At 39.4% G+C, this 23,353-nt stretch overlaps 1 protein-coding gene across 14 annotated transcripts in view; it reads right to left on the reverse strand.

The window, feature by feature from the left end:
• The window catches only part of EPB41L5 (erythrocyte membrane protein band 4.1 like 5), a 167,482-nt gene that overhangs the window by 123,705 nt on the left and 20,424 nt on the right, over window positions 1–23,353 (reverse strand). For 13 of the 14 annotated variants that reach the window (XM_086349565.1, XM_086349564.1, XM_086349563.1 and 10 more), the window contains one exon: window positions 11,198–11,302. In XM_086349565.1, the coding sequence (XP_086205691.1) occupies window positions 11,198–11,302 (105 nt within the window). Of the gene's footprint in view, window positions 1–1,947; window positions 2,022–11,197; window positions 11,303–23,353 lie in introns of all 14 variants that reach the window. The other variant, XM_086349589.1, reaches the window with a different exon arrangement.

A 23,353-nucleotide genomic window follows, 5' to 3' on the forward strand; every position in this document is an offset into this window, starting at 1 on the left:
TTGATATTTCTCCCTACAATCTTGATTCCAGCTTGTGCTTCACCCAGCCCAGCATTTCACATGATGTACTCTGCATATAAGTTAAATAAGCAGGGGGGCAATATACAACCTTGATGTATTCCTTTTCCTATATGGAATCAGTCAGTTGTTCCATGTCGAGTTCTAACTATTGCTTCTTGACCTCCATACAGATTTCTCACAATGCAGGTCAGGTGGTCTGGTATTCCCAGCTCTTTCAAGAATTTTTCAGAATCTGTTGTGGTCTACACAGTCAAAGGCTTTAGCATAGTCAGTAAAACAGAAGTAGATGTTTTTCTAGAACTCTCTTGCTTTTTCGACGATCCAGCAGATGTTGGCAATTTGATCTCTGGTTCCTCTGCCTTTTCTTAATCCAGCTTGAGCATCTGGAAGTTCACAATTCACATACTATTGAACCCTGGCTTGGAGAATTTTGAGCATTACTTTACTAGCGTGTGAGATGAGTGCAATTGCACGGTAGTTTGAGCATTCTTTGGCATTGCCTTGCTTTGGGATTGGAATGAAAACGGACCTTTTCCAGTCCTGTGGCCACTACTGAGTTTTCCAAATGTGCTGGCATACTGAGTGCAGCACTTTCACAGCATTATCTTTTAGCATCTGAAATAGCTCAACTGGAATTCCATCACCTCCACTAGCTTTGTTCATAGTGAGGCTTCCTAAGGCCCACTTGACTTCACATTCCAGGATGTCTGGCTCTAGGTTGCTGATGAGACCATCATGATCAGTTAGAATTGGACACGGAACAGCAAACTGGTTCCAAGTAGGAAAAGGAGTATGTCAAGGCTATACAGTGTCACCCTGCTTATTTAACTTATATGTAGAATATATCATGCAAAATGTTGGGCTGGATGAAGCACAAGCTGGAATCAAGATTGCTGGGAGAAATATCAATAACCGCAGATATACAGATGACACTGCCCTTATGGAAGAAAGCTAAGAAGAACCAAAGAGCCTCTCGATGAAAGAAAAAGGAGAGTGAAAAAATTGGCTTAAAACTCAACATTCAAAAAACTAAGATCCTGGCACCCGTCCCATCACTTCATGGCAAATAGATGGGGAAACAATGGAAACAGTGACAGACTTTATTTTGGGGGGCTCCAAAATCACTGCAGATGGTAATTGCAGCCATGAAATTAAAAGACACTTGCTCCTTGAAAGAAAAGCTATGACCAACCTAGACAGCATATTAAAAAGCAGAGACATTACTTTGCCAGCAAAGGTCTGTCTAGTCAAAGCTATGGTTTTTTCCAGTAGTTGTATATGGATCTGAAGCTTGGACCATAAAGACAGTTGAGCACTGAAGTATCGATGCTTTTGAATTGTGGTGTTGGAGAAGACTCTTGAGAGTCCCTTGGACTGCAAGGAGATCCAACCAGTCCATTCAAAAGGAAATCAGTCCTGAATATTCACTGGAAGGACTGACGTTGAAGCTGAAACTCCAATCCTCTGGCCACCTGATGGGAAGAAGTGACTCATTGGAAAAGACCCTGATGCTGGGAAAGATTGAAGGTGGGAGGAGAAGGGAACAACAGAAGATGAGATGGTTGGATGGGATCACTGACTCGATGGACATAAGTTTGAGCAAGCTCCGGGAGTTGGCGATGGACAGGGAGGCCTGGCATGCTGCAGTCCATGGGGTCACAAAGAGTCGGACACGACTTGAGCAACTGAACTAAACTGAACTGAATGAGGTGAATGAACCTAGAGTCTATTATACAGAGTGAAGTAAATCAGAAGAGAAAGATAAATATCATATACTAATGCATATATATGGGATCTAGAAAGATGATACTGATCAATTAATTTCCAAGGCAGCAAAGGAGAAACAGACATAGAGAACTGACTTATGGACACACGGAGAAGGGAGGAGAGGGTAAGATGTATGGAGAGAGTATCATGGAAACTTACATTATCATATGTAAAATAGCCAATGGGAATTTGCTTGATGTCTTGGGAAACTCAAACAGGGTCTCTGTATCAACCTAGAGGAGTGGGATGGGGAGGGAGATGGGAGGGAGGTTCAAGAGGTACACCTGTGGCTGATTTATGTTAATGTTTGACAGAAAACAACAAAAATTCTGTAAAGCAATTATCCCTCAATTAAAAAATACGTTAAGTTTTTAAAATTTTTTTAAATGAAAAAAAAAAAAAAAGAAAACATATCAAGCATATAGCACAATTCTAAAAAAGAGAAAATCTATACTTGTTAGAAGTAAATAAAACTCTCATTCTTTAACATGCATGACATCTTCTTTCTCTTTTGTTCTTCTGACTCCTGTAGACATTTCAAGACTGAATATCATTCCTTCAAAATAAATCATACATGTTCTCTGGCAAACTGTTACCACTAATTGAATTAATTAACAATTAATTGTTACAGTTATTTTTCTCAAATTTGGCAAATTCTGACTGTACTGACCTAAAACCACTTAGTATCAAAAGAATAATACTTTCTTGCCTGGCTTAAGATATATTACTTACACATTGGAAAGTTCTATTGTACAATAAAATTATCAAATTATTATTTTTAAAAACCATCAATATTGGCAGTTCTGCTGTCATAAGGCAACTCTTTACACATCCTGTCATTTTCATGGAAGAAAGTTTCCCTAAATTGTTCATCAAAAAATATTAAATTACCATAAACTTGTAGAGTCACACAATGAGATTTTGTAACAAGGTTTCACCAACAGTATAAAAAGATAATAAATTTTCAAACACACTATTATCATAAAGACTTGAAGAAAAATCATGGAAATGAATACCACCATCTGCTTTTCTTTAAAATACAGGTTATTTATTTACTAAAAAAGAGTTACTAAACAAGAGTCCATAGGCGGGCTTCAGGAATACCTGAATTACCTATATATGTGCACATCAGGTTATGTGTACATGCCTTTTTCTAGGGAAAGCATCCACAGACTTCATCACCATAACTTAAGGTTTAAGATCATCATTACACTGTATAAAAGGATACTAAATTAAGTTTACATTTGAAAACAGAAGATGGGGCAGTATTGTGCAGTCAACTAAAACAAGGGTAACCGTATATCCTAGTATGCAATATTGTTCTTTACAGCATTGGACTTTACTTTCACCACCAGATACATCCACAACTGAGTGTCATTTCTTCGTTGGCCCAGACACTTCATTCTTTCTGGAGCTATTAGTAATTGCCCTCTGCTTTTCCCCAGGAGCATACTGGAATGTTCCGACCTCGGGGAGTTCATCTTCCAGTGTCATGTCTTTTTACCCTTTCATACTGTTCATGGGGTTCTCACGACAAGAAAACTGGAGTGGTTTGCTATTCCCTCTTCCAGTGGACTACATTTTGTCTGAAGTCTCCTCTATGACATGTCCATTTTGGGTGGCCCTGCATGTAATGGTTCATAGCTTCATTGAGTTACACAAGCTCTTTCGCCACAACAAGGATGTGATCCATGAATGTTCAAACTACAATACAGTGGCATTCATTTCGCATGCTGGTAAGGTTATGCTTAAAACTCTTCCAAGTTCAGTTCAGTAGTACATAAACGAAGAACTTGCAGGTGTACAAGACAGGTTTAGAAAAGGTAGAGGAACCAGAGATCAAATTGTGAACATTTGTTGGATCACAGAGAAAGCAAAAGAATTCCAGAAAAACATCTACTTCTGCTTCATTGATTATGCTAATGCCTTTGATTATGTTCAGTTCAGTCACTCAGTTGTGTCCGACTCTTTGTGACCCCTCGAACCGAAGCACGCCAGGCCTCCCTATCCATCACCAACTGCCGGAGTCCACCCAAACCCATGTCCATTGAGTCAGTGATGCCATCCAACCATCTCATCCTCTGTCATCTCCTTCTCCTCCTGCCCTCAATCTTTTCCAGCATCAGGGTCTTTTCAAATGAGTCAGCTCTTCCCATCAGGTGCCCTAAGTATTGGAGTTTCAGCTTCAACATCAGTCCTTCCAATGAACACCCAGGACTGATCTTTAGGATGGACTGGCTGGATCTCCTTGCAGTCCAAGGGACTCTCAAGAGTCTTCTCCAACACCACAGTTCAAAAGCATCAATTCTTCGGTGCTCAGCTTTCTTTATAGTCCAACTCTCACACCCATACATGACCACTGGAAAAACCATAGCCTTGACTAGACAGACCTTTGTTGGCAAAGTAACGTCTCTGCTCTTCAATATGCTATCTAGGTTGGTCATAACTTTCCTTCCAAGGAGTAAGCGTCCTTTAATTTCATGGCTGCAGTCACTATCTACAGTGATTTTGGAGCCCAAAAAGATAAAGTCTGACACTGTTTCCACTCTTTCCCCATCTATTTGCCATGAAGTGATGGGACCGGATGCCATGATCTTAGTTTTCTGAATGTTGAGCTTTAAGCCAACTTTTTCACTCTCTTCTTTCACTTTCATCAAGAGGCTCTTTAGTTCCTCCTCACTTTCTGCCATAAGGGTGGTGTCATCTGCATATCTGAGGTTATTGATATTTCTCCTGGCAATCTTGATTCTGGCTTGTGCTTCCATCACAACAAACTGTGGAAAGTTCTTAAAGATGGGAATACCAACCAGACTGCCTTACCTGTCTCCTGAGAAACTGGTATGGGGTCAAAATGCAACAGATCCTTATATGGAACAACTGACTGGCTCAAAATTGGGAAAGGAGTAGGTCGAGGCTATATATATTGTTTCCTTGTTTATATGCAGAATACATCACATGAAATGCTGGGCTGGATGAATCACAAGCTGGAATCAAGATTGCCAGAAGAAATATCAACAATTTCAGATACACAGATGACACCACCCTAATGGCAAAAAGTGAAGAGGAACTAACAAGCCTCTTGAAGGTAAGGAGGACAGTGAAAAGGCTGGCTTAAAACTCAACATTCAAAAAACGAAGATCATGACATCTGGTCCCATCACTTCATGGCAAATAGATGGGGGAAAAGTGTAAACAGTGACATATTTTTTCTTGGGCTCAAAAATCACTGCGGACAGTGACTGCAGCCACAAAATTCAAAGATGCTTGTTCCCTGAAAGGAAAGCTATGACAAACCTAGATGGTGTATTAAAAAGCAGAGACATTACTTTGCTGACAAGGGTCCATATAGTCAAAGCTATGGTTTTTCCAGTAGTCATGTATGGATGTGAAGGTTGGACCCTAAAGAAGGCTTAGTGCTGAAGAACTGATGCTTTCAAATTGTGGTGCTGGAGAAGATTCTTGAGAGTCCCTTGGACAGCAAGGAGATCAAACCAGCCAATCCTAAAGGAAATCAACCCAGAATAATCACTGCAAGAATTAATGCTGAAGCTGAAGCTCCAATACTTTGGCCACCTGATGTGAAGAGCCGACTCACTGGGAAAGACCCTGATGCTGGGAAAGACTGAGGGCAGGAGGAGAAGGGGACAACAGTAGATGAGATGGTTGAATGGCATCACTGACTCAATGGACATGAGTTTGAGCAAACTCTGGGAGATAGTGAAGGACAGGGAAACCCAGCATGCTACAGTCCATGGGATCACAAAGAGTGGGACAAGACTTAGTGATTTAACAAGAAATCCTAGTATGCCAGAATAATCCTGGTTTACTCCTATTATCCCAACCTCTCATCCATTAAGTCCACCTTTGGCTCTCTAAAGTTGCCTGGTTTAAAAACTGAAGAAACAGAAAATCTGAATATACCTGTAAAAAGTAAAGAGACTGAGTCGCTAATCAAAAAGCTCTAGAAAAGCCCAGGGCTTCACTGGTGAATTCTACCGAGTGTTGAAGTAAGAATTAATACCAATCCTTCAGGAGAGCCTCAAAAAAATAGAAGAAAGAAGACTTTCCAACTCATTCTGATGCCAGTACTTCTCTTATTGAAACCAAAGGTATCACAAGGGAAAAAAAACACACAAAAAAACTATAGACCAATATCCTTATGAATATGGACATCAAAGTCCTCAACAAAATCAAAGCAAGCAACATATATAAAGAATTTTACACCACGAGTGAGATTTATCCCAGAAATGCAACAATGATTCAACATACCATCAAATATGGTCAAAGTAATATATCATATTAACAGAATACAGGAAATCTATCATATGATCCTCTCAGCAGAAAAAGCATTTAACAAAACCCAACACAATTTCATGATAAAATGATAAAGGGCATCTAGAAAAATCCCACAGGTAACATCATACTTGATGGTGAAATACTGAACACTTCCCATAAGATCAAGAATAAGACAACAATGACCACCCTTAACACTTCTATTCAATGTTTTACTAAATGTTCAAGCCAGGGCACTCAGGTAAGAAAAAGAGATTAAGTGAAAAGAAAAAGGAATAAAAGGCATTCAGACTAAAAAGGAAGAAGTTAAAACTATCCTTTATTTGTAGATAACATGATCTTATACATAAAACACAAAAAAACTAATAAACAAGTTCAGTAAGGTTGTAAGATATAAGAAACATATATAAAAATGAATTCTATATACTAGAATCCAAACTAAATCCAAAATGATACTAAAAAAATTACATATTACAATAACATCAAAGGAATAAAATGTTTATGAGTAAGTTTAGCCAAGGAGATGAAAGATGTGTAAACAAACTATAAAACACTGCTTTAGAAATATAAAAACATAATTCATGTGTAAGACTTAACGTTGTTAAGATGACAATACTTCCCAAACAGATATGCAGATTCAGTGTAATTCTCATCAAAACTCCCAACTGCCCTCTTTGCAGAAATAGACAAGCTGATCCAAAATATATATGGGAGGTATGAGTGACCCAGAACAGCCAAAACAATCTTAAAACAGAAGAATGAAATTGAAGGACTCGCATTTCCCAATTTTCAAACTTACTACAAAGTAATTAAGTTTGAAACTTACTTCACCACATGAAGGCAATGTGGTGCTGGTGTAAGAAGCAACATATAGATGAATGTAACAGAACTCAGAACCCAGGAAAAAACCCAAATATCTATGCTCAACTGACTTTCAATAAGTGTGCCAAGACCATTCAATGGGGAAAAAACCATCTTATCAACAAGTGGTTCTAGGATCACTGGATATCCACATGCATTCACATGTAAAGGAATGAAGTTTGACCCCCCCCTACTTTAGAGCTTATACCAAAATTAACTCCAAATGGATAAAGAAGAAAATATGTATAAATGTTGGTGACTATGGACTAGGTAATAGTTTAACTCTTACAACTCAAAAAGAAGGAAATAACTGAATTTCAAGTGGATAAAAAATCTGAACAGACATTTATCCAAAGAAGATACACACACGATCAACAAGCACATGAACAGATGCTATCAGAGAAGAACTTTTCTATCAGAGAAGTGCAAATCAGTACTACAATGAGACCACTCTATACCAGCTGGTATGATCAGAATCACAAAGGGGAGGGACTTGACTGGTGGTTCACTGGTTAAGATTCTGCCTTGCAATGCAGGGGATGCAGGTCCAGTCTCTGGTCAAGGAACTAGGATCTCACAAGTCATAGAGCAGCTCTGGAGCCCACATGCCATAAGTACAGAGTCCAAACATCACAGGACACAAATAAGACCCAAAACAGCCAAATAAATACATGTTTGTGGGGTGGGGGGGGGGGTGGCGGGGATCTTTAAAAAAAAGAAGGGAGAATGTCATGTTGGTGAGGACATGTAGAAATTGGAACTCTTATACACTGCTGATAGGAAGGCAGAATGGTACAGTCACTACTGAAAACAATTTCGCAGTTCTTCAAAAATTTCTACATAAAGTTACCTTATAATCCAGTAGTTCCACTCCTAGATGCGTATCCAAAAGAATTTAAGAGTTATGTTGAGTGCAAAAACTTGTGTGCAAATGTTCACAGCAGTGTTATTTATAACAGCCAAAAATGAATAAACCTAAATGTGTATCAGTGAACGAATAAAAAGGTGGTATATCCATTCAGTGGAATATTATTCGGCTGTTAAGAATCAAGTACTGATATATGCTACAATATGAATAAACCTTGAAAACATTATGCCAAGTGCATTTTCAGACTCAAAAGGCCACAAATTACATGATTCCATTTCTATGAAAGTCTCAAAATGGGCAAATTCACACAAACAGAAAGATTAGCATTTGCCAGGAGCTGTGGGGAGGAGGAATGGGGAGCAACTGGTAACAGTGAACCTCTGGCTATAAATGACACTCTCAGGCATAATTTGAATGGGGTCTGAAGATTAGATAGTGGTAATGTCACAATAACTTCCTGATTTTGATGACTATATTGAGTTGTGCAGGAGAACATGCTTCTCTGTAGGAAATTCAAGGGAAATGGGACATCATACTTGCAACTCTCAAATGATTCCTGAAAAATAATTACTCATATTATTCTTGCAACTTTTCTGTAAATGCACTACTGTTTCAACTAAAATGAGTTAGTGCAACCAAAAGTAAGTAACTTAAAAAACAGCAAACTCATCTGATTACATAGGAAGAAAAGTGAACTATGACCTCATCAATTTACTTTGACTATCTCCTTAATGAATGCATAATTACAATCATACATATCTTGGGCTGATCTAAAATGATCCATAAACTAAATTTTAACACATTAATTTTACAAATATGGACATGCCACATATCCAAGGTTAAACTGTAGCATGTAATTCCTTGGCTCTTTTTCACCCTCATTCCCTTTAGATTTTATAGTTATGTCAACAAAGTAAGTATGATAAATAGTTATGGAAACCACGGGTTAACTTAGTTTACACAGATGATCCTCACCAAAAAAGCCACATGATCTACCAAGTTCTCTATCTTCACTGATAAACTGAATTGTTTGTCAAGTATAAATTTTGTTTACTTCTGGGGTTAAATCTGGCCACACTAAAAACAACTGACAATCATCTATCTCTATGTTTACTTATGTCCTAAGACCGTTACAGAATCAAGTGAGTCAACACTTTAAGAGTATTTGAAGTGTTGTCTAGAGTTGATTTTTAATAGCTTTCATTTCCCAATTATTGTTCTTACAGTTTAATTTACAGAGTTTTTGGCAAGAGTAGAGACTGGAAAATGTAACGCTATTTAAATTTAATCTTAATGCCTAGATTTCTGCACATTAGGAGGCATAAACTAAAACTAAAAAGAGTAGGGATTACAAGTTCTAATGCTGGCTTTACCAGACATTTGTTATAACCATGTGAATCAAATGAGAGGAAAAACTACAGGATCTAGTAATTCAGTAAGTACTGATATTAGAAAAGAACAAATAATGCAATTCAGGAACAGCTGCATGTCTGTTTCTTCTCATAATTACTTAAATATGTTAAGAAACGGAAAGAAAGTACCTAAAACCTAATATTGACTCCTCAAAAAAACAGGAAGCTGCACAAACTATCTATCTCCAAAATCATTTGTTGTTTCATCTGAATGTAAGACTTAAACTCTCTGGAGATGAGAGTTTAATGATATTAAACTCAATAGTCAACCAAGCCTGTATCAAACTAAGTAGCAGATTAGAATTAAATTCAATAAACAGTCTAGTTTATTACTTAATACATACTGGATAGCAGAGGTAACTAAGATTCATTTCCTACCCTTAGTGGATTTCGTCTAATAGAAAAGAAATAAGATTAATAAGAAATAAGAGAAATGCCTCTTATACAACATCCATCCAGAGATCAGAACTCAAACTAGAGAAAATAGCTTTTCAAATTTTTTCATGTTTATGTGTGAACATAAACCCAGAATTCCTTAAAAATAGAAAAATTCAGTTATTTTATATGTTTCCCTGGTGGCTCAAGTGGTAGAATCCACCTGCAATTTAGGAGACCCAGGTTCAGTCCCTAGGTTGGGAAGATCTCTTGGAGAAGGGAATGGCTACCCACTCTGGTATTCTTACCTGGAGAATTCTATAGAGAGAGAAGCCTAGTGGGCTTTATTATAAGTTATTTTATAAATCCTTTTAATTTTTACATCATTCATGTCAATTAGCACACTTAAAAATCACCATTTTTAATGAGCTGCAGATATTCCATTGTAAAGATGTATCAAAATTTACCTAACCAATTCTCTGTAAATAAATGCTCATGCTTTTTTTAAATTGCAGGGGAAATCAGAGAAAACAAGTGAAGCTGACATTATTAATAGCTGTACATTTACTGAAGATGCTCTATAAAGCCAGTCTAGGAGTTCACCTCCAAGAAATGTGGGTTTTGTGAAGTATCTAATAGAGGTATTCCAGTTAATTTATCAATCACACCATATCACCCTCACACACATACACACACACACAGACCCACTTGAAAGGAACTTGAGATTCTTATAGAATATATATTGCTCCTGTGGTTCTAAACACTGCAGTTATTGTGTCACTAAACACAGAAACACCATCACAGATGTCCAGAAAACAAGGCTCAATGTCCTGGTATCCCTCTTCTGCCCCCCAACCCCTGCAAATGCCCTACTCTAGACCCTAGTATCACTTTTATCCCCAAAATGTTTGCACTGACTCTGACTTTCATCTCTGTCCACTCCAAACAATGCTACAAAATATTCCTATGTAAAACTTTGTAAAGCAAAATATAACCTCCCTGACTGAAAAACTCCTAATCCCAGTTATTAGAGAATACTGCCAATTTATTATTAACACTTCTGCAGCTCAGTGTGGATGATGCGGCCACTGATTCATCTTCCAATCTTAATCACTACTTTTTTTCAAATACTGGACAAATTCTTTGAAAAGCCCCCAACTTCCTATTATATACACTGTTCTCTCACCTGAAATGCACATCAAAGAGCATCTATTTATAGACAGAGAATCACAGAGCTGGAAGGGATATTAGGAATATTTTAGTTCAATATTCACCTTAATTGCAAACAAGGAACTTCTATCATTCACCCAAGAGCCCAAGAAACTCCCGTGCCCTCACACAGTGTTCACTCTAGTCTGCTCAAGACCAATCCAGTGGTTGAGATTTCCAAGCCTCATTTGCAGAGATCATGCTCTGGGAATATGGCTTAGGGTTAGACCTTTTTTTAAAAAAATAATAAATAAGCACTTCGGGTTATTCCAAGAAAATTACAGGAAAAAAGAAGACATTTAAGTATATGCAACCTTCTAGCACCGAGAACATCATCTGACATTTTCCATTTCTGTCCCCATTTTAGAACCTCCAAAAACCAGATACTCACCGCTACTTGTGCCGAATCCATAAATCTCAGTCCAAAATAGTCGCTTTCAATAAGGTCCAAGTGGTACATAATCTGATCAAATAGCTCTTGTCCTTTGGCTTTTTTCTGAAATGGCAAGAAAATAAATCAGTGAGTGGCTTAAAAGATCAACAAGCCTGCACTGAAGATAGTTTTAATTACACAAGAGCTCTTAAAAGAAATATTAACTGCAACACCAAAAGCATAACCATGTAGCAGGTAATGGGGAAGACACTATGGTTTTCCAGTAAGCCCTTTAAGACCAGAAAAGAGTTTGTGATCTATTATTTGCTTTCCTGGACAGTGCTACTGCCTATCAACCAATAAGTATTACTTTCTACACCTAACACTTAACGTAAGGAGAAACTCTTGCTTTATCTTTTCAATTTTTAGGGTCCCTATTTTAAAGGAGCTTTATAATGTAGCTGGAAAGAGAAAACAAGAAAACTTAGAACACTTAAGCACCAACCATGTGAAACTAACTGTATTTGCCAAAGAGAAGAGTCACTGAAACTAGAATCGTCAGTGAAGACATGAAGATCAGCCTTAAACTGGACTTGAATGTAGTGGGAAATAACAAAAGCAGAAATGGAAAGTGGGAGGGAACGCAGACAGCAGTAAACTACTGAGATCAACAAGACGTCACCAAACTGGAGGGAGTCAAGGTGATAAAGAAACTTGCATGGAAAAAGCAGGTTGTAAAGTATGATCTCAGGACCTCTGAGGGATCCCCACACAAAAGATCCACATGGTCCCAGGATTCTCCTCATGTACCCTCAATCAGAACATATTGCAAAAAGTGTATTATAACAGCAGGTAAGTGACCTAAGTACAGTCTATTAAATCAGGCATTAAAGAAATTTGCAAACACTCTTCTCACTAAATTTCTATGCTGTTCAGTAAGACTCTTCATAAAAATGCTACTTCTGTTAACCTACAAAAGGTATATATTGCTATTTTTAAATTAATCAGTAAAGTTTTTATTTTTGGCTGTACCATGTGGCATGTGGGATCATAGTTCCCCGAGCAGGGATGGAACCTGTGCCCCCTACGTTGGAAGCATGGAGACTTAACCACTGGACCAGCAGATCAGTCCACAATTTTTCAGCTGTAATTTCTAATTGGTAACTATCCACAAATATAACCTACATATCCTCAATCTTTATATATGTCCTATCCATGTCCCTCTCTTATATAGCTTTAAATTATTTAAGACTATTTCCTATTAAAAAAAAATGTAGCTGGCTTTTTTATTGAATCATCAGTTTCTGCTTTTTAATTGATGACTTGATGACTTACAATTTGTCCACTGCTTTTCCTGCACTTCCTATTGCAACATCTCCTTTCTATTTGATAAACTGCCATCCCTTCATCAAGACAGAACACCATGCTCAATTTTCTGGAATTGAGCTGCAGGACTTGCTTGTATTTTTTTGAGATTCTTTGCCAGTTGCTTCGTTTTCTATTATTTTCTCCCATTCTGAAGGCTGTCTTTTCACCTTGCTTATAGTTCCCTTTATTGAAAGCTTTTTAGTTGGGTCCCATTTGTTTATTTTTGCTTTTATTTCCATTCCTCTGGGAGGTAGGTCATAGAGGATCCTGCTATGATTTATGTCAGAGAGTGTTTCGCCTATGTTTTCCTCCAGGAGTTTTATAGTTTCTGGTCTTACATTTAGATCTTTAATCCACTTTGAGTTTATTTTTGTGCATGGTGTTAGAAAGTGTTCTAGTTTCATTCTTCTACAAGTGGTTGACCAGTTTTCCCAGCACCACTTGTTAAAGAGATTATCTTTTCTCCACTGTATATTCTTGCCTCCTTTGTCAAAGATAAGGTATCCATAAGTGCGTGGATTCATCTCTGGGCTTTCTATTTTGATCCATTGATCTATGTTTCTGTCTTTGTGCCAGTACCATAGTGTCTTGATGACTGTAGCTTTGTAGTAGAGGTTGAAGTCAGGCTGGTTGATTCCTCCAGTTCCATTCTTCTTTCTCAAGATTGCTTTGGCTATTCGAGGTTTTTTGTATTTCCATACAAATTGTGAAATTTATTCTAGGTCTGTGAAAAACACCATTGGTAGCTTGATAGGGATTGGACTGAATCTACAGATTACTTTGGGTACTATACTCATTTTCACTATATTGATTCTTCCAATCCATGGACATGGTATATTTCTCCATCTATTTGTGTCCTCTTTGATTTCTTTCATCAGTATTTTATAGTTTTCTATATATAGGTCTTTTGTTTCTTTAGGTAGATATATTCCTAAGTATTTTATTCTTTTCGTTGCAATGGTGAATGGAATTACTTCCTTAATTTCTCTTTGTTTTCTCACTGTTAGTGTATAGGAATGCAAGGGATTTCTGTGTGTTAATTTTATATCCTGCAACTTTACTATATTCATTGACTAGCTCTAGTAATTTTCTGGTGGAGTCTTTAGGGTTTTCTATGTAGAGGATCATGTCATCTGCAAACAGTAAGAGTTTTACTATTTCTTTTCCAATCTGGATTTCTTTTCTTTCTTTTTCTTCTCTGACTGCTGTGGCTAAAACTTCCAAAACTATGTTGAATAGTAGTGGTGAGACTGGGCACCCTTGTCTTGCTCCTGACTTTAGGGGAAATGCTTTCAATTTTTCACCATTGAGGATAATGTTTGCTGTGGGTTTATCATATATGGCTTTTATTATGTTGAGGTATGTTCCTTCTATGCCTGCTTTCTGTAGAGTTTTTAATCATAAATGGATGTTGAATTTTGTCAAAGGCTTTCTCTGCATCTATTGAGATAATCATATAGTTTTTATCTTTCAATTTGTTAAATAATACTTGTTATTTTATGCACTTTCTTTTTCTGTGTGGGTAATAGCCAACACAATGGATGTAAAACGGTATCTCACATGATTAATTTTTTTTGGGGGGGAAGGGGACTGTGCTGGGTCTTGTTCCTGTGCTCAGACTTTCTCTAGGTGCACTATGTGGGCTTGTCACTACAGTGGCTTCTCTTGTTGTGGAGCACGAGCTCTAGGGTGCAAACATGGCCTCAGGGCATTGGCTCAGTATCTGTGGTGCAGAGGCTTAGCTGTCCCATGGCATGTGGGATCTTTCTGGATCAGGGATCGAACCTGTCCCCTGCATTGCCAGCCAGATTCTTAACCATTAGACCACCAGGAAAGTCTCTCTGTTCTGATTTTGATTTACATTTCCCTAATGCCTAGTCATGTTAAGCATGCTTCATGTGCTTACTGGACATCTGCATATCTTCTTTGGAGAAATATTTCTTCCAGTCTTTTGCCCATTTTTTATTTGACTTGCTTTTTGCTGCTGAGTTGTATTTATCTATTCTATATATTCATCTTTGTGTATTAGATACACAATTTGCAAATCTTTTCTGCAATTCTGAGTTGTCTTCTTACTCACTTGATAGTGAATGTCCTTTAAAGTAAGCTACTTTTATTTTTTATGTTGCTGTTCTTTAGCTAAGTCACATCCCACACTTTGCAACCTCATGGACTGCAGCACGTAAGGCTTCCCTGTCCTTCACCATCTTCCAGAGTTTGCTCAAAATCATGTCCACTGAGTCAGTGATGCCATCTAACCATCACATCCTCTGTTGCCACCTTCTCCTTCTGCCCTCAACCTTTCCCAGCACCAGGGTCTTTTCCAATGAGTCAGCTCTTTGAATCAGGTGGCCAAACTACTGGAGTTTCAGCATTAGTCCTCCCAATGAATATTCAGGACTATTTCCTTTAGGATTGACTGGTTTGATCTCCTTGCTGACCAAGGGACTCTCAAGAGTTTTATCCAGCAGCACAGTTCAAAACCATCAATTTTTCAGTACTCCACCTTCTTAATGGTCCAACTGTCACATCTGTGCATAACTACTGGAAAAACTACAGCTCTGACTATAACTTCATGGGCAAAATGATGTTTCTGCTTTTTAATACACTGTCTAGGTTTGTGACAGCTTTCCTTCCAAGAAGTAAGCATCTTTTAATTTTGTGGCTGCAGTCACTGTCGGTAGTAATTCTTGAGCCCAATAAAATAAAGTCTCGCGCTGTTTTCACTTTTTCCCCTTCTATTTGCCATGAAGTGATAAGACCAGATGCCATGACCTTCATTTTTTAAATGCTGAGTTTTAAGCCTACCTTTTCACTCTCTTCTTTCACCTTCATCAAGAGGCTCTTTAGTTCCTCTTCACTTTCTGCCATTAAAGTGGTATTTTCTGCATATCTTCAGTTCAGTCAGTTGCTCAGTCGTGTCCGACACTTTGTGACCCCATGGACTGCAGCACGCCAGGCCCTCCCTGTCCATCACCAACTCCCAGAGTTTACTCAAACTCATGTCCACTGAGTTGGTGATGCCATCCAACCATTTCATCCTCTGTCATCCCCTTCTCCCGCCTTCAATCTTTCCCAGCATCAGGGTGTTTTTTCTAGTGAGTCAGCTTTTTGCATCAGGTGGCCAAAGTATTGGAGTTTCAGCTTCAACATCAGTCCTTCCAATAAATATTCAGGACTGATTTCCTTTAGGATGGACTTATTGGATCTCCTTGCAGTCCAAGGGACTCTCAAGAGTCTTCTCCAACACCACAGTTCAAGAGCATCAAGGCTTCAGTGCTCAGCTTTCTTTATAGTCCAACTCTCACATCCATACATGACTACTGGAAAAACCATAGCTTTGACTAGATGGACCTTTGCTGGCAAAGTAAAGGCTCTGCTTTTTAATATGTTGTCTAGGTTGATCAGAGCTTTTCTTCCAAGGAGCATGTGTCTTTTAATTTCACGGCTGCAGTCACCATCTGCAGTGATCTTCAAGCCCCCCAAAATAAAGTCTGTCACTGTTTCCATTGTTTCCCCATCTATTTGCCATGAAGTGATGGGACTGGATGCCATGATCTTAGTTTTCTGAATGTTGAATTTTAAGCCAATTTCTTCACTCTGTTCTTTCACTTTCATCAAGGAGCTCTTTAGTTCCTCTTTGCTTTCTTCCGTAAGTGTGGTGTCATCTGCATATCTTAGGTTGTTGATATTTCTCCCAGCAATCTTGATTCCAGCTAGTGAGTCAACCAGCCTGGCATTTCTCATGATGTACTTTGTATATACGTTAAATAAGCAAGGTGACAATATACAGCCTTGATGTACTCCTTTCCCAATTCTGAACCAGTCTGATATTCTATACCCAATTCTAACTGCTGCTTCTTGTCCTGGATACAGGTTTCTCAGGATGAAGTCTAACTTATTTATATTCTCTTCTGCAGCCTGTATTTTATCGTCATTTCAAAAAATCATTGTCAGATCTAATGTCATGGAGATTTTCCCCCATGTTTCCTTCTGAGAGTTTTACAGTTTTAACCCTCACACCTGAAAGTCATTCTGGGTCTACACCTATTCTGATTTCTGTGGATTTCTTCATCACACCCAAGCAATTAACTCCGTTCTCTAAGAAGACTGAATGGATGTCAGTTCAATTCAGTTCAGTTCAGTCGCTCAGTCATGTCCAACTCTTTGCGACCCCATGAATCACAGCACGCCAGGCCTCCCTGTCCATCACAATCTCCTGGAGTTCACTCAAACTCATGTCCATCGAGTTGGTGATGCCATCCAGCCATCTCATCCTCTGTCATCCCCTTTTCCTCCTGCCTCCAATGCCTCCTAGCATCAGAGTCTTTTCCAATGAGTCAACTGGGCATGAAGTGGCCAAAGTACTGAAGTTTCAGCTTTAGCATCATTCCTTCCAAAGAACACCCAGGGCCGATCTCCTTCAGAATAGACTGGTTGGATCTCCTTGCAGTCCAAGGGACTCTCAAGAGTCTTCTCCAACACCACAGTTCAAAAGCATCAATTCTTCAGTGCTCAGCCTTCTTCACAGTCCAACTCTCACATCCATACATGACCACAGGAAAAACCATAGCCTTGACTAGACGGACCTTTGTTGGCATAGTAATGTCTCTGCTTTTCAATATGCTCTCTAGGTTGGTCATAACTTTTCTTCCAAGGAGTAAGCGTCTTTTAATTTCATGGCTGCAGTCACCATCTGCAGTGATTTTGGAGCCCAGAAAGATAAAGTCTGACACTGTTTCCACTCTTTCCTCATCTATTTCCCATGAAGTAATGGGACCAGATGCCATGATCTCCATTTTCTGAATGTTGAGCTTTAAGCCAACTTTTTCACTCTCCTCTTTCACTTTCATCAAGAGGCTTTTTAGTTCCTCTTCACTTTCTACCATAAGGGTGGTGTTATCTGCATATCTGAAGTTATTGATATTTCTTCCGGCAATCTTGATTCCAGCTTGTGCTTCTTCCAGCCCGTGCTTCTTCCAGCCCAGCGTTTCTCATGATGGACTCTGCATATAAGTTAAATAAGCATGGTGACAATATACAGCCTTGACATACTCCTTTTCCTATTTGGAACCAGTCTATTGTTCCATGTCCAGTTTTAACTGTTGCTTCCTGACCTGTATACAGGTTTCTCAAGAGGCAGGTCAGGTGGTCTGGTATTCCCATCTCTTTCAGAATTTTCCACAGTTTATTGTGATCCACAGAGTCAAAGGCTTTGGTATAGTCAATAAAGCAGAAATAGATGTTTTTCTGGAACTCTCTTGCTTTTTCCATGATCCAGTGGATGTTGGCAATTTGATCTCTGGTTCCTCTGCCTTTTCTAAAACCAGCTTGAACATGTGGAAGTTCACAGTTCACATACTGCTGAAGCCTGGCTTGGAGAATTTTGAGCATTACTTTACTAGCGTGTGAGATAAGTGCAACTGTGCGGTAGTCTGAACATTCTTTGGCATTGCCTTTCTTTGGGATTGGAATGAAAACTGACCTTTTCCAGTCTTGTGGCCACTGCTGAGTTTTCCAAATTTGCTGGCATATTGAGTGCAGCACTTTCACAGTATCATCTTTCAGGATTTGAAATAGCTCAACTGGAATGCCATCACCTCTACTAACTTTGTTCGTAGTGATGCTTTCTAAGGCCCACTTGACTTTACATTCCAGGATGTCTGGCTCTAGGTGAGTGATCACACCATCGTGATTATCTTGGTCATGAAGATCTTTTTTTGTACAGTTCTTCTGTGTATTCTTCCCCAAGCTTGTGCCAGGTCCAGAACGCTAAGTTGGGATGGAGGTGACGCGATTGAGGAGGTCCGAGAGGAGGTGCTGTCTCCACTGCACAGAGGTGGGCCTGAGGTTCGGCGCCTCCCAGGGTGCCAGCGTCAGGCCCAGGAGCAGACCACGATACAGGCATCCCCTCCGCCTCTCCAGCACTCCGACCTCCCTGCGCCCAGAAGTTCGATGGTGGCAGCAGCGTTGAGGGACCCACCTCAGAGTAGTATGAGTAGAGAAGCTACTCCACGTTCAAGGTCAGGAGGGGTGGCGGTGAGGAGATACCCCTCGTCCAAGGTAAGGAGCAGCGGCTGCACTTTGCTGGAGCAGCCGTGAAGAGACATCCCACGTCCAAGGTAAGAGAAATGCAAGAAAGTAGACTGTAGGTGTTGCAAGAGAGCATCAGAGGGCACACACACTGAAACCATAATCACATAAAACTAGTCAATCTAGTCACACTAGGACCACAGCCTTGTCCGACTCAATGTAACTAAGCCATGCCCTGTGGGGCCACCCAAAACGGGCGGGTCATGGCGGAGAGGTCTGACAGAAATCTGGTCCACTGGAGAAGGGAGTGGCAAACCACTTCAGTATTCTTGCCTTGAGAAACCCATGAACAGTATGAAAAGGCAAAATGATAGGATACTGAAAAATGAACTTCCCAGGTCAGTAGGTGCCTAATATGCTACTGGAGATCAGTGGAGAAATGACTCCAGAAAGAATGAAGGGATGGAGCCAAAGCAAAAACAATACCCAGTTGTGGATGTGACTGGTGATAGAAGCAAGGTTCAATGCTGTAAAGAGCAATATTGCATAGGAACCTGGAATGTTAGGTCCATGAATCAAGGCAAATTGGAAGTGGTCAAACAGGAGATGACAAGAGTGAACGTCAACATTCTAGGAATCAGCAAACTAAAATGGACTGGAATGGGTGAATTTAAATCAGATGACCATTATATCTACTACTGTGGGCAGGAACCCCTTAGAAGAAATGGAGTAGCCATCATGGTCAACAAAAGAGTCCAAAATGCACTACTTGGATGCAATCTCAAAAACGACAGAATGATCTCTGTTCGTTTCCAGGGCAAACCATTCAATATCACAGTAATCCAAGTCTATGCCCCAACCAGTAACGGTGAAGAAGCTGAAGTTGAACGGTTCTATGAAGATCTACAAGACCTTTTAGAACTAACACCCAAAAAAGATGTCCTTTTCATTATAGGGGACTGGAATGTAAAAGTAGGAAGTCAAGAAACACCTGCAGTAACAGGCAACTTTGGCTTTGGAATACAGAATGAAGCAGGGCAAAGGCTAATAGAATTTTGCCAACAGAACGCACAGGTCATAGCAAACACCCTCTTCCAACAACACAAGAGAAGACTCTACACATGGACATCACCAGATGGTCAACACCAAAATCAGACTGATTATATTCTTTGCAGCCAAAGATGGAGAAGCTCTATAAAGTCAGCAAAAACAAGACTGGGAGCTGACTGTGGCTCAGATCATGAGCTCCTTATTGCCATATTCAGACTTAAATTGAAGAAAGTAGGGAAAACCACTAGGCCATTCAGGTATGACCTAAATCAAATCCCTTATGATTATACAGTGGAAGTGAGAAATAGATTTAAGGGCCTAGACCTGATAGATAGAGTGCCCGATGAACTATGGAATGAGGTTCATGACATTGTACAGGAGACAGGGATCAAGACCACCCCTATGGAAAAGAAATGCAAAAAAGCAAAATGGCTGTCTGGGGAGGCCTTACAAATAGCTGTGAAAAGAAGAGAAGCGAAAAGCAAAGGAGAAAAGGAAAGACACAAGCATCTGAATGCAGAGTTCCAAAGAACAGCAAGAAGAGATAAAGCCTTCCTCAACGATCAATGCAAAGAAATAGAGGGAAACAACAGAATAGGAAAGACCAGAAATCTCTTCAAGAAAATTAAGAGATACCAAGGGAACATTTCATGCCAAGATGGGCTCGATAAAGGACAGAAATGGTATGGACCTAACAGAAGCAGAAGATTAAGAAGAATGGATGTCAGACACACTCAACTCTGACACTTACTGGAGACAGCATCAGACTCCATGGGTTAAGCTCAGTCCCACAAGACTGCCCCTACTTCAGATGCCAGTCACAGTCCAGTCTATTAGTGGTGCTTCTGACCAACTGGCTATTAAATGGGTTCTCAAGACCCCCTCCTTGGCTTCAATTAATTTGCTAGAATAGTTCACAGAGTTCAGGAATCAGTTTACTCACTAGATTTAAGAAAGGATATCAGCAGAGACAAATTAACAGCCAGATGAGAGGATATACAGGTCAAGGTACCAAACACAAGAGCTCCTGTCCCAGTGGAGTTTGAGATCAAGCACGTGGAAGTGTTCTGGTTCACCAATCCAGAAGTTCTCCAAACTTGTCCTTTGGGGGTTTTATGAAGGCCTCATTAATTAGGCATGATGGATTAAATCACTGGTCACTGGTGACTGAATACAATTTCTGGCCCCTCTTCCCTTCCAGCTGGTCTGAGGGTAGCAGTGGGTGCCAAAGTTCCAACCTTCTAATCACCTGGTTAGTTCCCCTAGCAACCAGCCACCATCAGCTGGTTACTGAAGGGCTTTCCAAGTCACAGCATTAACGTATCAAAAACACTTTGGGGACTCTTATCACTTAGAAAATTCCAAGAGTTTTAGGAGTTCTGTGCCAGAAACAGGACGAAGATTAAATATATGTTTATTGTAAATCACAATACTACAGTAGTCTTTGATCCATTCTGAGTTAATATTTTGGGTTTCCCTAGTGGCTCAGTGGTAAAGAACCCAACTGCCAATGCAGGGGACGTAGGTTCGGTCCCTGAGACAGGAAGAGCCCCCGGAGAAGGAAATGGCAACTCACTGTAGTATTCTTGCCTGGGAAATCCCACGGACAGAGGAGCCTGGTGGGCAACAGTCCACAGGGTTGCAAAAGAGTTGGACACAACTTAGGGACTAAACAACAACAACAACAGAAGAATCCAATTTAACTCTTTTGCATGTGGTTATTCAATTTTCCCAGCACCACTTGCTAAAAAGACTCTCGCCCACTGAATGGTGTTAGCATCTGTGGAAAATCATTTGGCCATATATTTGAAGGTTTATTTCTAGACCCTGTAATTTGCTCCACTGATCTGTATGTCTGTTCATATCCCAGAACCACACTGTTTTGATTACTACAGCTTGATACTAAGTTTTCAAATCAAGATATGCGAGGGTAATCTTTCCCTTCTTTTTCAAGACTCTTCTGGATATTTGGAATCCCATGAGATTCCATATAAATTTCGAATAGTCTGTCCTATGTCTTAAAAAAATGTTCTTGGAATTTTAATAGGGATTGCACTGAATCTACAGATCACTTTGGACAGCACTGTCCTCTTAATAACATTAAATCTTTCAATCCACAGACATGGGCTATCTTTCCATGTATTTAGATATTCTTTTCATTTCTCTTAGTAATGTTTTGAACTTGTCAGTGTACATGTTTTTTGCCTCCTTGGTCAAATTTATTCCTAAGTATTTTCTTCTCCTTGGTGCTACAGTAAAGGTATTATTGTCTTAATTTTATTTTTGAATTGCTCATTACTAGTGTATAGAAGGGCACTTGACTTTTGTTGCTTGATTTTGTATCCTGCAACATTGTTGAATTCTTTTATTAACTCTAATGGTTTTACTGTGGAATCTTTAAGGTTTTCCACTTGTAAGATCATGTCATCTTGAACAGAGGTAATTTTACTTCTTCCCTTAGAATTCAGATGCCTATCATTTCTTTTTTCTGCCTAGCCTAGCTGCTTTGGCTAGAACTTCCAATATTATGCTGAATTAAAGTGCTAAAAGCAGGTAACCTTGTTCTAGTCTTAGGGAAAAAGAAACTTCTTTTATCTTCCATTTCTTAACTTCTCTCTTAAGCTTCTTATTTTGCTTATATTCCTTCCTCTTATGAGAAGAGTTTCTAAATATGATCTTCCAATTCACTAATTTGTCCTTTATCTTACATTTGTCTCCTTATTTTGGCCATAGTCATCAGGATTAATAAACTTCTCTGGATTATGTATAATAAGAGAACGGGCTCAACCCTAGTCTGTCAGCTCCATTTAGCTATGAGAAATTAGTAGAGGTGTAGATGAGTTCTAGAGGAAAGTTCCAAGAATCAGAAAACCAGAGTCAATCACTTTCCATTCAACATAAAACTTTTCAGATCAGTGATTCACACCCATTCCAAAGGAAAAGGTAATATAACACTGAAAAGGATATATTTTCATTACAATATATCACTCCCTAAGAGTTTGATGGAAGAGGGATAGGGAATTTAGGTTAAGAAATTTTAGAGGTGAAGACTTAACAGAGTTAGAGAACTTTGGGGAGTGCTATCTTGGAAGGAAAGTTATGACCAACCTAGATAGCATATTCAAAAGCAGAGACATTACTTTGCCAACAAAGGTCCGTCTAGTCAAGGCTATGGTTTTTCCTGTGGTCATGTATGGATTTGAGAGTTGGACTGGGAAGAAGGCTGAGCACTGAAGAATTGATGCTTTTGAACTGCGGCGTTGGAGAAGACTTGAGAGTCCCTTGGACTGCAAGGAGATCCAACCAGTCCATTCTGAAGGAGATCAGCCCTGGGATTTCTTTGGAAGGAATGATGCTAAAGCTGAAACTCCAGTACTTTGGCCACCTCATGCAAAGAGTTGACTCATTGGAAAAGACTCTTGATGCTGGGCGGGATTGGGGGCAGGAGGAGAAGGGGACGACAAAGGATGAGATGGCTGGATGGCATCACTGACTCGACTGAGTCTGAGTGAACTCCGGGAGTTGGTAATGGACAGGGAGGCCTGGCGTGCTGCGATTCATGGGGTCGCAAAGAGTCGGACACGACTGAGCGACTGATCTGATCTGATCTAATCATGATTTATTCTTGAGGACACAGTCAGGAGGCAGATGTAACATTAAGATAACAATGGAGGTGAAGATTAAGACATGAATTCAAATATTTGAACATATTTGTTCTACTAA

Source organism: Bos grunniens, chromosome 2, assembly GCF_055505025.1.
Source record: "Bos grunniens cultivar Pamir isolate PY7600 chromosome 2, Bosgru_T2T1.0, whole genome shotgun sequence".
Taxonomy (NCBI): domain Eukaryota; kingdom Metazoa; phylum Chordata; class Mammalia; order Artiodactyla; family Bovidae; genus Bos; species Bos grunniens.